Source organism: Cornus florida, unplaced genomic scaffold (assembly GCF_030987335.1).
Source record: "Cornus florida cultivar Cherokee Brave unplaced genomic scaffold, ASM3098733v1 CherokeeBrave_3.0.0_Hap2_Chr02, whole genome shotgun sequence".
NCBI lineage: Eukaryota > Viridiplantae > Streptophyta > Magnoliopsida > Cornales > Cornaceae > Cornus > Cornus florida.
The window spans coordinates 59,674,283-59,691,747 of record NW_026775572.1 but is presented as its reverse complement, the minus strand read 5'-3'; the positions used below and the strand labels follow the sequence as shown (position 1 = coordinate 59,691,747).

Genomic DNA, 17,465 nt, shown 5'->3' with positions numbered 1-17,465 from the left:
AGGATCCTCCATTAAAGGAGGTGCATCAAGCAAGGGATTATGTAGGGGCTGTTTTGGAGTAGGGTAGACAATCTCTACATCATTATTTTTCCCATTTTGAGCCACAATTGCTTCATTTTGATGTGGGGCAACAATTTGATCTTCAACCACCATTTCATCATTTTCACATGTAATAACCACTTGATCATTCTCATGATGAAAGTTACTAGGAGTAATCTCATCATTCATAGAATTTTCTTTTGGATTGGCCATAAATTCAAATGAAAATGTTTCCTCCTCTTCATGATTTTTAGCATTAATCCTTTGTTGAATTTGAGATATTTGGTCATCTATCATTGCACTAACTTGGGACTGGTGATATGGTACCACTTGATTGATAGACTCTACTGTGGATTGCATGCTAGCAAGGGAAGCCAATAGTTGATTGTTGGAGTCCATCATTTGCGTGTGCATAGACTCCATCATTTGTTTGTTAGCAACAATTAGCTCATCCAATGGAGACGGTGGAAAAGGAGAAGAGGGCGGGAAAGAATGATCATTGGGTTGAAAAGGTTGCATATGAGATTGTGGGGTTGAATTTCCTATGTCATGCCACAAGAAGTTTTGTTGGTCTCCCCAACCCGAGTTGTAACCATTGAAGTATGGATTACTACCCGGTTCAAAGAAATTTTCATTTGGTTGCTCTAGATAGAAGTCCGAGAATTGTCTCGTTGGAAGACAATCTCTTGTATGATGTGTATTACTAGAGCAAAAAGCACAAAACGCATGTGGTGTGTAGAATTGAGTTGGAAGATAACTACCCTCCATCTAGGACTTAAATATCAACAACACACAACATAATCAACACAACAATTCTTTATCATCAACTCCACATACAATGATCCCTTTCTCCTCAATTATCAACAAGATAGGAAATAAATGGCCACGACAAGGACCGATGCTTTGCAATATAGTAAAACAAAAATAGCCTCGACAAAGGCTTCACAAGCTAAATTAAACACATACACAATATTCACAATGCGAAACTAGAAGTCACGAGACTTACCTGGGGGCCTCTAGACTTATAATTTGCTAGCGTTCCCACGGCGAGTTTCGAGTCCCTAGAATCTCACAAACACGAAGATGATCAAAAATACACAAGGAGTATTCACAAGACACAATATTCACAATCAAACTAAAATTAACCCTAGAACTTTGGTCGCTAAACCGTTTGCAGTCCCCGGCAACGGCGCCAAAAATTGATCGGTTGGTCAATTAAACATCAACCTTCGCAATAGCACGAATCATTGTAAAATAGGGCTATTGGTCGGGTAAGTCGAACCACTGGGACTGCGCTAGTCTATGGCAACCTAAGTGTCTAGAATTGTTCTTAGAATGATAAGGGGGAATAGGGTGTTTGCTTGGTTTGTCACTAAAGCTATGAAATTAAGATGCATAAAATAGTAATGTGCTAGGAAGTAAAGAGATAGAACAATAGAGAAAAGACTAGGGAATTGACTTCACCACAAGCCATATAAACATGCCTAATTGCAATTAACTTGGGGAACAAAGTATACATGCAACCATGATATGTAGAAATGCAAGATAACTACAATATCTTCAAGAAGTTCACACATTCAAGAATTAAGTATAATCAGAGCTCTAAATATTTCATGTTTTGGTGGAGATCCAATTCTCAAGGATGGTTGGTCGAAAATGAAGATCAAGGCAGAATTTCATTGCTGCCAGGCAGTTCTGCGCGCCTCTGGTAACAAGGCCATAACTCTCTGCTCCGAGCTCCGAATGACAAACCGTTTGAAGATTTGGAAAGCTGATTCAGAGCTCTAAGTCTTTCATGTTATGAGGGAAGTCCATTTCTCGAGTTTGGAAGGTCAAAATGGTGAGCAAAGTCCAGGTTCTACTGCTGCCAGAATTCAGCATTGGCACCTTTTGTTGCTCAAGATTCCACAAGGCCTTATTCTTGTTCCATTTTGGCCAATGAACCTGAAAATGCATAAAAACATAGAAATGAAGATAATCTACATAAATTAACATACAACGGACTTTACTAATGCAATTTAGGGCACTTGAATATACAATATTCGGCGCTTATCAGTAGTAAACAAAATTGCAATATTTCATGAATTATGATGTTTATTATTTTTTGTGTTTTTACATGAATATTGAGTTTATTTAATTATGAGAAATAATTCTTCAAAGGGAATTGATTTTCAAGTGATTAAATGAAAATTAAGGGATTACATGTATTTTTTAATCAGGTAGATATAGGATATCCAAAGGTAACTTATCTGTTTAATTAAATAATACATCACCAATGAAGGTATATATATAAATACATGTAAGCATCATTATTAGTATTTTATAATTGCCACCCAAAGGGGTACTATAGTTATACATTGTATTTATGTTTTAAGTTATTTATACATACGTGTTGTTAACTCAAAGTATTATTGTTGTGAGCATTTTATCTTATTATGTTTCTTTGTTACATCCATTAATTCGCATTCTACATCTGTTTTGATTCTCAATAGGACTAACTTCTCATAATAGAATGAGTAAGTTAAGTATTATGGTTATGCGAATTATTGTTCCCCATATTAATTGATATCACTACTATGCATTTGTGTTGGTATTCATACCATGTATGAACATAATTTTGAGATGACTAATGTTGCTATAAAATTGAGAACCTTATGGATGATTGTAGATGAGAATTTTCTTATTTAATTATTCTCAATTTTTTGTCTACTCAGCATGGGTCATTCTGAATTAACACTATTAAGACAAGTGGAAAGTGAATTAATTAACCATTATGTTAATTTAGGAGTAGACAAGGCTTAAGTAGCAAGGTAATCATTATGTTCATCTCATGACCCAAAAAGCTAGAAAGAAATTCGGGAATAAGCCTGAAAAGATATTAAGTGAGCAACCCCAAAATTAAAAGATTTAGGTCAATCTACTAAAAGAAAGGAATGTAATAATGTAAAAGTGTCATTAATGTATTGAATACTTTTAGAAAGATTATATGGAATATAAAGAATGATTCGAAAAAGAATGATAAGTTTTTAGCTTTTGTATATTTTGAATTACTTATTGAAATTCTTTCTAATACGTGATAAGTTGACTTAAGTACTAATGTTTATGTTTCTAATAGATGCAAGAATTCCTTATGGCCTAAATCACAAATTAAAATAAGAATTTCTTATTTATGATAATTGGAAAAAAGTTTTGTTGAAACCATTGTGATATTATGTTTAATGTTAGACAGTGGATTTTATTTAAATTATTTTAAACTTTTTAAGTTTATTCAATTTCCTATAATTTGATTTTATTTCAAAACTTTATGTTAATGGTTATTCATTTAAATTTGATAATGATGTTTATTTTAAGAAATTATAATTTGTGAGTTATGGTATTATTGTTGATAATTTCAGTAAATTTAAATTTGATAGTTTATTTATTAAAAACTTTTTGATCTTGCATTATAATGTTAGAATTAAGCGTAACTCAATTAATAGAAAATTTATCTTTCTTGTGGCATAAAAGACTAGGTCAATCTCTAGTAAAATGTTAGGAAAATTAGTAAAGAATGTGATTTTTCTGAATCTAAACTTTAATAATTTTGGTGTGTGTGTGTGGATTATATTAAGGGTAAACAAACTAAACACACAAATAAATGAGCTACAATAAGTACATAACTTCTTAAAATTATTCATACAGACATTTGCAGACCTTCTGATGTTCCATTTTTTGGAGAAAAAAAATATTTTATCGCCTTTATAGTTAATTTTTCACATTATGGATATATTTATTTGTTGTATGAAAAATCTCAAGCAGTGGGTATTCTTGAAGTATACATAAATGAAATTGAAAAACAACTAGATAGAAAAGTGGAAATCATAAGGTCATATAGATGTGGCAAATATTATGGAAAGTATGATAAAACAGTTTAATACTCTAACCGTTTGTTAAATTCCTCGAAATATATGGCATTTGTGCTCAATACACTTTGCTTTACATGCCACAGCAGAAGCGTGTAGCTGTAAGGCGTAATCGTACTCTTATGGAATTGGTTAGGAGTATGTTAAGTAATTCCTCGTTATTCATAATGTTATGGATATTAAGTAATCTAAAGGGTACAAGTTTTACTATTCTAAACATAGTACGATAATTATTGAAACCGGTAATGACAGATTCATTAAGAATTGTGAAAATCAGTGGGAGTGATAAAAATAAGAATTTGATCATTTCAGAAGTTAGAGTACAAATCTCTTTACCCATAACTTCTAAGGAAATATTTGTTCCTTCAATTGTTGAACCGTATAACAACGAAGAACAATTGAATGATCAACAACTCTATAATGAGATTGTCACCAATGAATAGATTGTAGAAGAATCATAAGGAATAACATTAAGACGATCTCAAAGAGAAAGAAGATCTGCTATTTCAGATGACTATGTGATATATCTGCAAGAATTTAATTTTGATATATAGTGAGATATATACGGATCCGGTTACATATTCACAAACCATTAACAATAATGATTTTACTAAATGGATTAGTGCCATGAATGAAGAGATTATAAAGAAACCTTCTCTCCAGTATCTAAGAAGGAATCTTTCAAAATATCATGGCATTAGTAACTTATTATGATTTAGAGTTACATTAAATGAATGTGAATATAACTTTTATGAATGGGAGTTTATAAGAGAAAGTCTATATGGAACAACCTGAAGGCTTCACATTAGAGGGTAAAGAATTCATGGTCTGTAAACTTAAAATGTCAATATATGGATTTAAACAAGCTTTCTAACAATGGTATATTAAGTTTAATGATACTATTATTTCTTTTGGTTTTAAGGAAAACACTGTTAATCAATGTATATACTAGAAGGTTAGTGGGAGTAAGTTTATATTTCTAATTCTATATATTGATGATATTTTATTTGCTAGTAGTGATCTTAGTTTATTATATGAAACTAAAAGTTATCTCTAAGAACTTTGAAATGAAAGATATGGATGATGCGTCATACATGATAGTAATAGAAATATTTTATAATAGGTCACGTGAATTTTTAGGATTATCTCAGAAAGCATATATTTAAAGAGTTCTAGAAAGATTTGGTATGGAACATTATTCAACCAGTATTGCTCCATACATAAAAGGGGATAAATTCAGCCTAATGCAATCCCAAAGAATGAGTTAGCTAGAAGGTAAAGAAGTGAAAAATATTCCTTATACATATATTGTGGAGTTTGATGTATATACAAGTTGGTATGTGATAAAAGATTATATGCTCACACTTAGGAAGACATTTTTTAATTGGTTATTTGTTTCTTTTGGCTGGAAAAACAATATTATAAAAAAGTATAAAGTAATTTTTATTACTTTGTCTATTATGAATTTTTTTTATTTTATTTTATAACATGCTTTGAGGTTACAATTTATGATTACAGAATTTATTTCAGGACTTGGAGTTATGGGTACCATTTCTAGATTGCTGAAAATTTATGCTGCAATTGTTGATCTTCTTGTATGAAAAATGATAGGTATTCTAAAGTTGAAATAATTTATCATTAAAAAAGATGTTTAGAAATAACGAATGTCTATTAAAAATATAAGCACACAACTTATGATTGCAATCCATTAACAAATGGACTACCCCCCAAGACATTTATGAAACATATTAAAAGAATGGGTCTTGAATGTAGTCAATGATGATTATTTTTAATTATAAATTGCTTAACAGTGCTTATATATTTGACATTTTGCGCTCATTTAATGTGTTTCTAATATTTCCTATTAGTTAATGTACATGTACGTATTGCTTTAATAAGTGGTAATAGGAATAGTCTTGGAAAAGACATTATTGTTAGATCATTATTGATGCTTCTCATTTATAGACTATGTTGAATAGGTTACTAGTGTTGTGGTACATGGAAGGGACTATGTCATTTAGGGATATACAACCGCTATGACTCACATTGGTAGTTTGTTTATCATGGTATTTATGATGACCAACTTAATACCTTAATTTGATTTATGGTGCACACTAATGACTATTTTACTAAACCACTACAGTAATTATCATATGTGCCAAGTGGGAGAATGTAAGATTATTTATTTAATTGTGGCCCACATGATTTGGACATGTGACATATTTTTTGGTGGCTAAGTAAATAGATATCAATTAATATTATTTATTTTTGGTCAACTTATAATTACCTTTTTTGGTAATTACTTATTAGGGAAGTGTTTTCATTTCTTATTCCTTACTTTAATGAAAAGTAGAATTATGTTACTAAAAGGAAAACGGGTTCTCTCTCTGCCTTTATAAAAGTGCATATACTCCATCAATTATGTAAGATGAATGATACAACATGTAAAAGTTTTATGTGTGCAAAAGGCCAAGAGAGATAAACCAGTTTTCACTTTTGCCTGTTGATCAGAGTTGCAGATTAGTTCATGGTTAAATGATTTAGACGTTGGATTTAATCTCAACAAGGTTTGATATCATGAATCGAGGTATTTATATCTAATCATTTATTTATGCATTATAGATATGTGAAAATCATGAAGTTCTAAGATTATGGGATTCATATTTATTTGTGATGAATGGCTTAACACGAATTAATTATAGATTACATGTATGACTCTTGATGAATCAGAAATGTTTGATCAGGTTTCATGTGGGTTGGGTAAAAATTTAGGCATGGGTGGTGTTTCCTTTGATTGTGGTGTAAAAATCACTACACGCTTCGCTTTTCTTAATGAAATGACAAATGGCTTCTTTCTCGATCAAAACGATGAAGGGATTCATGTTTATTTGTGATGAATGGCTTAACACGAATTAATTATAGATTATATGTATAACTCTTGATGAATCAGAAATGTTTGATTAGGTTTCATGTGGGTTGGGTAAAAATTTAGGCATGGGTGGTGTTTCCTTTGATTATGGATGTTTAATTTATCATTTTTTTTTTCCTAGTTGGACTCACACACACGTGTCTCTTCTGAGACTTGAACCTTTTACCTCTCTTTGGGAAGTAAGAGGCCGATACCACTAGGCCATTGACCCGTCGGTATGTTTAATTTATCATAATTATAAATAATTTAATCAATCACAAAAATTTGGCAACTTTACCTATTCACTCCCTCTAAGTTATTCAAAGAGTAATTAACAACTTAATCAGCTAACAACTTCACCGCGCTACTCACATAGGCTTCATTTGGATTCTAGATATGTGAAAGACTTAGACAACTGATGAGTCGGAAAGAGAATTGGAATTTATTATAACCGCGTAAGATTTTTATCAATGTTGGTTTTGAAGTCGGGAGGAATGTGTCCTCAATTCTATCATTCTTCAAAATCATCTCTAATAAAAATCTTACATGGCTATGATAAATTCCAATTCTCTTCCCAACTCATCAACGACGCACTCATCTATCGTCTGAGTCTTCCACCGATCTGGAATCCATTCTTCTTTAATCAAACCTTAAATTTGGTTTTTTTTTTTTTTTTCTCTCATTTTTCTTTTTTCTTTTTTTTTTTTTTCTTTCCTTTTTTCCCACTTCTTAAAATTATTCTTTTTTCACTTTTGCACTCATGTATTGTTTTAAGTGCTCTAACATTTTTTCTTTAAAATAAAATTTCACTTGATCAACATATTATTTTATAATGATTTATTCTTTCTTGTTTGTCTTTCAAATTCTTTTTTTTTTTTTTTTTTTTTCTTTTTTAAGTGCACCGATGCCCTTTAAAATGAAAATGAAGTTTTGGCTCCACTGTGACTCCGGTACAACATCTATTTATAGAGTAGATATCCGGTGCATTTGGGTAAGTGCACCCACCGCACTGAATATTTATTCCTAGTTACATGATCCCCCAACATGATTTATTTATTTAACGATGGTAAAGTCACAGATCCAAGGGTACAAAAAAAAAAAAAGAAAAAAAAAAAAAAAATTACCATACCTAATTTTAGTTCAGTCTAAAAAAAAAAAAATTATTATTATTATTAGAGCATCTCCAACCGTTTTGTATATATATATTTTTTTGTATAAATCTGATTTGTCATAATAGATTTATACAAAAAATTTTGATTATTTATTTTTAACTTTAGCGATTATTTTATACCTTTTTTGTAAAAATATATCTTCCAATAACAACCAGATAAAAAAAAACAATTTATACATCATACGTGTGAGTATATATTTTATACAAAAAAATATTTTAACAGTACTGCTCTTAGTTCACTCAAAAAAATATTAGCTCTGAATAATTCTTGAATTCGAAAATGTTACGGTTTTACTTGACATTGGATTACGGATAAACCTCAAAAAATATTTACTGAGACTACACAAAACGAGTCTAGTGACACGTACACGTCCGCCTGTCCTCCCCTTGTAAGCTCAAATCCTCTACGCAAGTCAAACCCACCTTCACATTTAGGGGAAGTCACCACACCCCTTCTTTCAACCGCCTTTTTGATTCTTCATTCTTTCTTCTTTCTTGAAACCCAAATGGGTCCTCACATTTAAATTACGTTTAAAATTGGCCCGTTGAGGGGCTCGCGTCTAATTAGCTACTTGGTTTCACAAAAAATTTCCCATGATATTAGTAATCTGCTAAGCCAAACACACTAAACTATTTTAATCACTTATCCCATACACCAAACCCCGATAGTTTACGTAGGAGTTTGTTGAAAATTGTCGGGTAATATTCTATGTCTAATATTGTCATGATGTTCAAAAATGCACTATGTTCTTGTAAACTTAAACTTGTACAAGTTGTGGTGCTAGGTCTAACATTTACCTATATTTGAAACCTCTTTCTTAATAATTGTATGAAGTGTCACATATAGATATTGAGCACATGCATTTAGAAAGTGTCATCTTTTCTTGGCTTTGAACAAATTTGTCCAAGCTAAAAATCAAGTTACTTCACCGCTTCATTGTTTACACTAGTCGTCTTCTCACCTGATTCAGACTTGCCGAAAAATATTACTTTTGAAGTCATTGCAGATAATACTTTCAATTCAATGATACAATTAAACATCTTTGCAAAATTATTATTGTTCAATAAATGCTTTCAGTAGTCAAATTTTAAATGATTTCTTTATTTATGTAATTTTCTCTTAACATTTTGTATTTTTGCTACATATATATTTAAATATGCATGCATTGTAATATTGTTGGTCCTATAGATTTCCTGAATCCATCATGATTCATGTTCACAAGTCAAATTCATTACACAAAGCAACTAAAATAAAAATTATCAAATGATCAATTGGTCCAACGGTATCACCTCATCCTTCTCAAAGGAAAGGTCGAGGTTCTAACCTCGGTGGAGATAAAGTATGCGTAATTACTTTAACCCTCGGTGGAAGGTGTGTGTAATTGTTTTAAAAAAAAAAAAATTGCACACTGATGTAGCCGTTACAACAGTTCTTTGAACTGCTCCTGGGCTAGACCCATTAAATTAAAGAATGGGCCTGATGCAAATCGTTTGGGCTTTTGGTCTTTTTACATGATTTGGACCTCCTAATGGTTTTTGGCTTCTTTTAACTTGTTTTTAAAGCTAAGCGGACCATTTGTTGACCCATCAACGGGTCAGTTGGAATTATGAACTTTTATTTATAGAAGGGTCGCGAGTGTTAAACATTCATTTGGTACGCAAATAAACACTTCTTTGTTATGCTTATGCAATAGGATATATAGCTCTTTACAGGTTTGAAAAAGTTCTTAATTTTTGGTATGTAAATAGGGTATATTACCACTTATAGATTCTTAAAAGTCTTTAATCTTTATTTTTGGTGCGAACAAAGCTTATTGTCAATGGAGTGATTAAAAGACTAATGCGCCCTTATGTATTTGAAAAAAATTTAAAAAGCGAAGACAAAATAAATTTTAAATGACCAAAGTATCATAATTAAAAACAATATGATGTGTTTATATGTAAAATGGTATAAAGGTATTTTGAAAAAATCATAAGGGCATTTTAGGAAATTTGTTACTTAATATAGGCAAATTAAATGGGATTTTTTGACATATTATACAAATTAAGTCCTTATTTGCTCAATTTTTAAAACTTAAAACCCTATAAACCTAAATTAAAGGTTCAAAGTGTTATCTACCTAAATTTTAAATATTATGGATGTTTTTATCACTTTACACTTTTTACAAATTTCTTGAATTTCTAGAAGGAAAAAGAAAAAAAGAGAGAAAGCTGAATTAATGCAAACCAATAGTCAGCAGATAAAATGCTCACACACTGTCATGCATAACACATTGGGATAACCATAACTGTAACATGAATTTCTCCACATTTTGGACCAATTTAGAGATGGACATGCAAAGTGTAATTGTGATGCCTACATTAAAATTAGTATTTATATGACACAACGAAGCAACCCAAAAGAGCAAACAAACAGGAAATCTAGAGAGAGAAAGGCAAGAGAGAGAGATGGCAGTGTCAGCTTCCACCCATTTCATGGCTTTGGCAATCCTTGTGATTGTTGGGATGATAAATTTTGGCTACAGTACAGTACCTGGGCAGTGCAAAGGCAACTTGGATGATTTTGCAGAACAATGCTACGAGTCAGCAGGTATAGGAGGGCCAGAAGTACAGCCATCTGTAACATGCTGTGATGTTGTCAGGGAGTTCGATATTCCATGCTTGTGCAAGTACCTCTCTAGTGATGATGAGGTGTTCGTTGCACCAGATAGAATTGTGTATATTGCGGATTCGTGCGGCCAAGCTCTTAGCCATGGAACCAAATGTGGAAGTAAGAAGCGATCTTTCTTTTGTTTTGTTTTGCTTTTTTTTTTTTTTTTTTTTTGCCCCGTCAATAAGATTCGTGGAATGCGTCCCACATAGATCGGGTAAAACTCACGTTAGATCCACAAACTTAACCCTTCAAAAATTGTTTGTGCCTAAAAGGAATTGATTCTAAAGTCTCATGCTTCAAGAGGCACGAGGCTTAAAGTCTTTTTCAATTAAGCTAGTCAAACCCTTTAGGATTAAAGCAATCTCTTTTATAGATCCATTTCCACTAATTAGTTAATGCATTCATATATATATATATATATATACACCTATACCTATACCAAATTGTGTTACTCTTAGAACTTGAATGATTGGAGATGTAACTCTAATAATTATAGTCTCTAAATAGTACATTAGTGTTGCACTTAAAGGGGACCAAAATCGTCTCCAGTGAAACAAGAGACCTGTTTCCCCTGGTTTTCACTTCTCACTGTTCTTGCACTATAGCGACAGTAAAAAATGGGCCAAACAAGACTTTGGGTTAAAAAGGGTATCTGAGAACTGTAACAACTTCTTCTTATAACCTTCTTCTAACTCCACTTCCGAAAACCTAAGTCCGAGAACTGTAACAACTTCTTCTCACAACCTTCTTCCAACTCCACTTCATCCCTTTCGAAAACCTAAGTCCAAGAACTATAACAACCTCTTCTCTTGACCTTCTTTCTAAACCTAAGTCCGAACCCTGTAACAACCTCTTCTCCACGACCTTCTCCTTCTTCCAATTCGACTTCCCTTCCAACCTTCTTCTTCTTCCAATTCGACTTCCCTTCGCGATTTTCACCGCCAATTCCACTACCTAGAAAATGAAGGATATTTTGTGAGATTTTTTAATATGAAGGATATTTCAGTAAAATCTCTCAAATATGCATATATATATATATATGTATATATACACACACACACACACTAACATATACACTCCAAATACACACAACTGATGATAAGTTTTTGAACAGTCTATGTTTTTTTTTTTTTTTTTGATGTGACCCAATCTGGACCATAGATCCAAACCGGCTGGAATAAGACTCCTGCTTGACAGGAGAGGATTTTTGTCCCACTTAGAGGAGGTGACACTATAAGTTTCTTTGCATGCATTTTGAGTTTTGAATTAATTGTTTTTCCACGTGTGGAAATGTTAGAAGTTTAAAAAAAAATCCTAATCTTTTGAATCCTTGTTGCAGAGATCATTATATTGTATTCTATAATCAACAAATGTTGAAACCACCATGCTTTTTGCCCCCACATTCCCACAATAATATTTATACATGTATTTCCCCACAATAATATTTATATAAGCACAAATACATAAATATATTTTTGACCTGTCAGGATTGCTCGGATGGCAGAATTCTCGAATTATTAACTTGAGTTTGAGTCCTTAGTCCAAAAAGTTTAATTGGAACAATTTTTATCCAAATATTAAAAAAAATAAATTAAAAAATCTGTAATAAACCTCTTTAGCTAATTAATCTTTTGCTTCTTCTTCTTCTTCTTCATTTTTTTTTTTTTGTTTTGTAGGTTACACAGTTCCATGAGGCAATGTTATATACACATAGATATCAATCAAAGCAGTGTCTCATTATGAGGATATGCAATTGATTTAGTATTTACTGGTGACTAAATTTGGGCAGAGTCAGCTTTGTCCTTGTATCAGAATAACGTTATTTTCGGAGTGGAAAGTAATTTGAAGCAATACAATGCCTCATCAAAATCATCTTTCTTGTTGCTAGTGGTGAAAAATGTTGTGACATAAGCATTATACTGTATATATTATAGGCATGTTATTCGCACTGTGCACCTTGCACCCATTTTTTTTTTTTTTCCTTGCAAATAAAAAGAAGAAAAATATTATTTGGAGACGAAATTTTGAAATTTGAAAGATGATTTTAATGAGACGATATATTGTTTCAAAAGTTTATTTTGTTTATTAAGGGTCTTGTAATTTAGTGATATTTTCTTTATCTATCAAAGTAAATGACTATGATTTAAGTTTTTTATAAATGGGTGTGAATTTTTTATTACGCGAAAAAAATAAAAAAAATAAAAAATAAAAAATGAAGAAGAAGGTGAGAGTTTCAGTTTACAAATCACATGAATGTGTGTCAATCTGAGTTCACATAACACATATAAAATCAAGGAGATAGAAGATAATGGAATTTTATAAATTCAAAGTCAATTCCATAATAAAGTCAATTCCCCCACAAAGTCAAGCAAATATATTGATAAAGGGATTTATACAAATGGGCTACGTATGACCAAGGAGGAACATGTGGCGAGGAGAAGAAAGGGTCCAACAATTGAAGTGGGCCAAAACCAAACAAAGATACAAAAATCCGGCCCATGGCCTGTTCAAGCAGCTGTTGTGGCTGCTGTATACATCCGGTGGCTCGGGCGGTGGTCTGATGTAGGAAGGAGAGAGATTCCAGTCATTCATAATTCTTTGAGAAGAGTCGTTGTCCTTCATTGACTGTGAAATTGTTCACAGTTAAAAAATAAAGTTGATCCATCATATATTAGATGAAACTAATCGTTCTGCAAGCGTAAAAAAGTCTGTACATATGAGTCCACCTAGACGTTACTATGACGGGTCTTATATAGTAAAATAACCCTTTAATAAATTAACATTTCATGCAACATTTTGAAGAGGTGAACTTTTGTACGCATATTCATTCATTATTGGACTGTGAAATTATTTCTGTCATGACTCACCCACAGCGTGCAGATATTTTCCGTTTTGCACCCTCTACACTCTGCAGTATGAGCAAGGCAAAAGTAGTTTCTTTTCCACTTGCAGGTCATTTTTAGCTCAGTTCTAAACAATGTCCTACGTACAAGTGAGGAAAAAAAAGAAGAGATGAAGAAAGTGCCTTATGCATCAGCAGTTGGTAGTTTGATGTACGCCATGGTATGCACAAGACTAGATATCTCTCAGTGTTGTCAATCAGTTCCTCTCTAATCCGGGTAAGGAACATTGGGCAACAATGAAATGGATTCTCAGGTATCTTAAAGGCACTTCCAAAATATGTTTGCGCTTTGGTAGTGATGAACTTGTGTTACATGGGTATATAGATGCAGATACGACAGGTGATGTTGATTTCAGGAAATCCACTTCGGGTTAGTCGATGACATTTGCAAGGGGTGCAATATCATGGAAGTCTAAGCTTAAAAAATGCGTTACTTTGTATACGACTGAGGCCGAGTATATTCCAGTCACTGAAGCTTGCAAGGAAACATTGTGGTTGAAAATTTTCTTGCAAGATTGGGATTGAAGCCAGGAAGATAAATGCTTAATTTATTGTGACATTCGACTCGTTATCCATCTATGTAAGAATCTAAGTTTCCACTTATGATCGAATCAAATTGATATAAAGTATCAATAGACCCGTGATGTGCTAGAGAAGAAGTTGCTACAGCTCGATAAAATCCATACTGATGAGAATGGGTTAGATGTGTTAACAAAATCAATACCCAGAAAACACTTAATGCTTGTAGACAGAGAGCGGGCTTGGTGGAGACAAATAAAGCGGAGGGGGAGAATTGTTGGGTTTGGTTCATCCCACTGTGGGGTTGACCAAGTGGTCATGTGGGCCCAACCAACATTTATAACTAGTCAAACAATAAGGGCTGTAGCACTCACCTGAAGCGACGCATCGAAGAAAAGTATTAGAATTGTTGCTCCGTTTTTTATTGAAATTTCAGGTTGTGATTCCTAGCAACAAGCTCTACACATCTACCGGATCAGATTATTGGTAAAGCCTCTCCAATTTATTGATTGGATTCATTCTCTTTTACTCACTAGCTTGGGAAAATCTAAACCTTTCTTGTTGAGTTTATTGTTGAAATCCATTTGTATTGGTGAGTATATAGTTGTGGTGAACCAAGGGTATGTTACTCTTTGATGATTGTGAACCTCTAGTGGTGACTAGAGAAGGAACTTGTGTATCCCATTATTATCACATAGTGAAAGTTGAAATCCTTGTGATTTTATTCCCCTTTGCGGATTTTTTTCACATACATCTTAGTGTCACTTGTGGATGATTATTATTACTTATTTGCTTGTGCTTAGTTGATTGGAACACATATCCTATTTTAATCACACAAAAACAGAAAAAGATTATTGCTGCGTATTGTTGTTGTTTCTGTTAACAAAAATTGTTGTCTCTAATAACAAAAATTGGCAGCAAAACTCTCCCATTGCCGTCGTTGGTCCTTGTCTTAATGACGTAGCGGAAGCGATTAAATGTTCGTAAAGAATTCACAAACTAGAAGAAAATTTGTAAAGAATTCTGAAATATTATTGATAGAATTGATTGATCTTTTCTGCTCTCGCATGCATGCATATTTATAATAAATAAAACCCTAATACTTTATAGGAAACTAATAGCAAAAAATAAACTATTTACTTAAGGAAACAAAAAATATAAAGAAACTAGTGAAAATTAAACTCTCCGATCCTAAAAATAAAATAAATATAAATAAAACCAATAAAATTATCCTGCATCAGTCCCTTCTACGTCATTGTTGAGTTTATTGTTGAAATCCATTTTTATTGGTGAGTATATAGTTGTGGTGAACCAAGGGTATACTACTCTTTGATGATTGTGAACCTCTAGTGGTGACTAGAGAAGGAACCTGTGTATCCCATTATTATCGCATAGTGAAAGTTGAAATCGAACTCCAATCCTTGTGATTTTATTCCCCTTTGCGGATTTTTTTCACATACATCTTAGTGTCACTTGTGAATGATTATTATTGCTTATTTGTTTGTGCTTAGTTGATTGGAACACATATCCTATTTTAATCACACAAAAACGGAAAAAGATGATTGCTGCGTATTTTTGTTGTCTCTGTTAACAAAAATTGGCAGCAAAACTCTCCCATTGCCATCGTTGGTCCTTGTCTTAATGACGTAGTAGAAGCGATTAAATGTTCACAAGGAAAAGAGATTACCTTGATTCCACAAGGTGGTACCTTGAATCTATAAGGTGGTGTAGTTTGAATCTACAAATTAGAAGAAAATTCGTAAAGAATTTTGAAATATTATTGATAGAATTGATTGATCTTTTCTGCTCTCGCATACATGCATATTTATAATAAATAAAACCCTAATACTTTAAAGGAAACTAATAGCAAAAAATAAACTAATTACTTAAGGAAACAAAAAATATAAAGAAACTAGTGAAAATTAAACTCTTCGATCCTAAAAATAAAATAAAATAAATATAAATATAACCAATAAAATTATCCTGCATCAGTCCCCTCTACTTCAAGAAACGTGTCCTTGAGTTTCAATATGGATCATATTTTCTTTCATTGTCAATTTTCTTCTATTGTCAAATTTTATTTATTTATTTATTTTCATAAGGTTCGATTCCACTTCTCTCTCTTTCAAACCATCTTCAACTACATGTGCAACAATAAAATTTTGTTCACATCCAATTTCTTTTTTGGCAGAGTTATCTTCAATTACAAGAGGCGAATTAATATAATTTTTCTTCTAATCAATGATTACTATTTGCTTCTACAAAATCCTTGTTATTCTTATTCTTGTAATTGTTGGCACTAAAATAGTTCGCATTGGCCGAAAGGCCACGTGAAGGTACATGAACATTAATCATATTCGGTTGGCAGTGAGAAACATCATCGGCGAGAACTTGAACTGGTTCATGATCCTGGTTGCCATCAATCCCAAGTTCAACGAGTCTCTGTCGGATTTGCAGCATCATGTGTTCCATCCGAACTAATCGTTGTTCTTCGACATCAAGTCGTTGTTCAACATCAATGGTTGCACAAAAGGCCTGCACCCCCTATCACCGTCGCCGTTCACAAGGTACAGGGCTTACCTTGATTCCATAAGATGGTGTAGTTTGAATCTACAAATTAGAAGAAAATTTGTAAAGAATTCTAAAATATTATTTATAAAATTGATTGATCTTTTCTGCTCTCGCATACATGCATATTTATAATAAATAAAACCCTAATACTTTAAAGGAAACTAATAGCAAAAAAAAAAAAAAAAACTAATTACTTAAGGAAACCAAAAATATAAAGAAACTACTCAAAATTAAACTCTTCCTAAAAATTAAAATTAAAATAAATAAATATACAATAAAACTAATAAATCTATCCTATCACTGAATTAATGAAAACCACCAGTCCAACCAAGATTGACCATTGAAAGCCAAAATATCCACATGAAATGGGAAAAATCTCTAAACTTGCATGGTTCTATTACACCCACACACTAGGTGAAATAGAATTTTAACTTCTAACCCACAAAACTAACACATTGGATTTGCAACCGCCTTTTTTTCCAAAGCGAGTCCTTCCTAGGGATATAGTTGTGAAGACACTGTGAAAGAAAATGCTTCACTTTAGGATTAATCAGTAAAGACTCTAGAGGATTGTGTCAATGTGGAAGGAAGGTACCAAGGTTCCAGAGGTGTATGTTCTCAAACTATGTCTTACAACTTTAGTTTATTTCATTTGGAATGAAAGGAATAGGCGACATGCCTTGAACCAAATGGCTTCTACTACTGCGATCACTAAACTGATTTATAACAGTGTGAGGAACCGTCTCATGTCTTGCAAGCAAAGGTTTGCGAGGTCTATCGCTGTTGCGTGGAGTTTACCT

General features: G+C 32.5%; 1 protein-coding gene across 1 annotated transcript; it reads left to right on the top strand.

The window, feature by feature from the left end:
- Nucleotides 1–10,468: 10,468 nt before the first annotated feature.
- LOC132296290 (uncharacterized) lies at nucleotides 10,469–11,316 on the top strand. Its single transcript, XM_059794500.1, has 2 exons — nucleotides 10,469–10,790; nucleotides 11,279–11,316. Exons 1-2 carry the CDS (start codon nucleotides 10,469–10,471, stop codon nucleotides 11,314–11,316), a joined length of 360 nt encoding a protein of 119 aa, XP_059650483.1.
- The last annotated feature ends 6,149 nt before the right edge of the window (nucleotides 11,317–17,465 follow it).

Coding starts and splice junctions, on each gene's coding strand:
- LOC132296290 (XM_059794500.1), top strand. CDS start 10,469: ATGGCAGTGTCAGCTTCCACCCATTTCATGGCTTTGGCAATCCTTGTG. Junction 10,791..11,278: donor CCATGGAACCAAATGTGGAA/GTAAGAAGCGAT, acceptor CTTGCACTATAG/CGACAGTAAAAAATGGGCCA.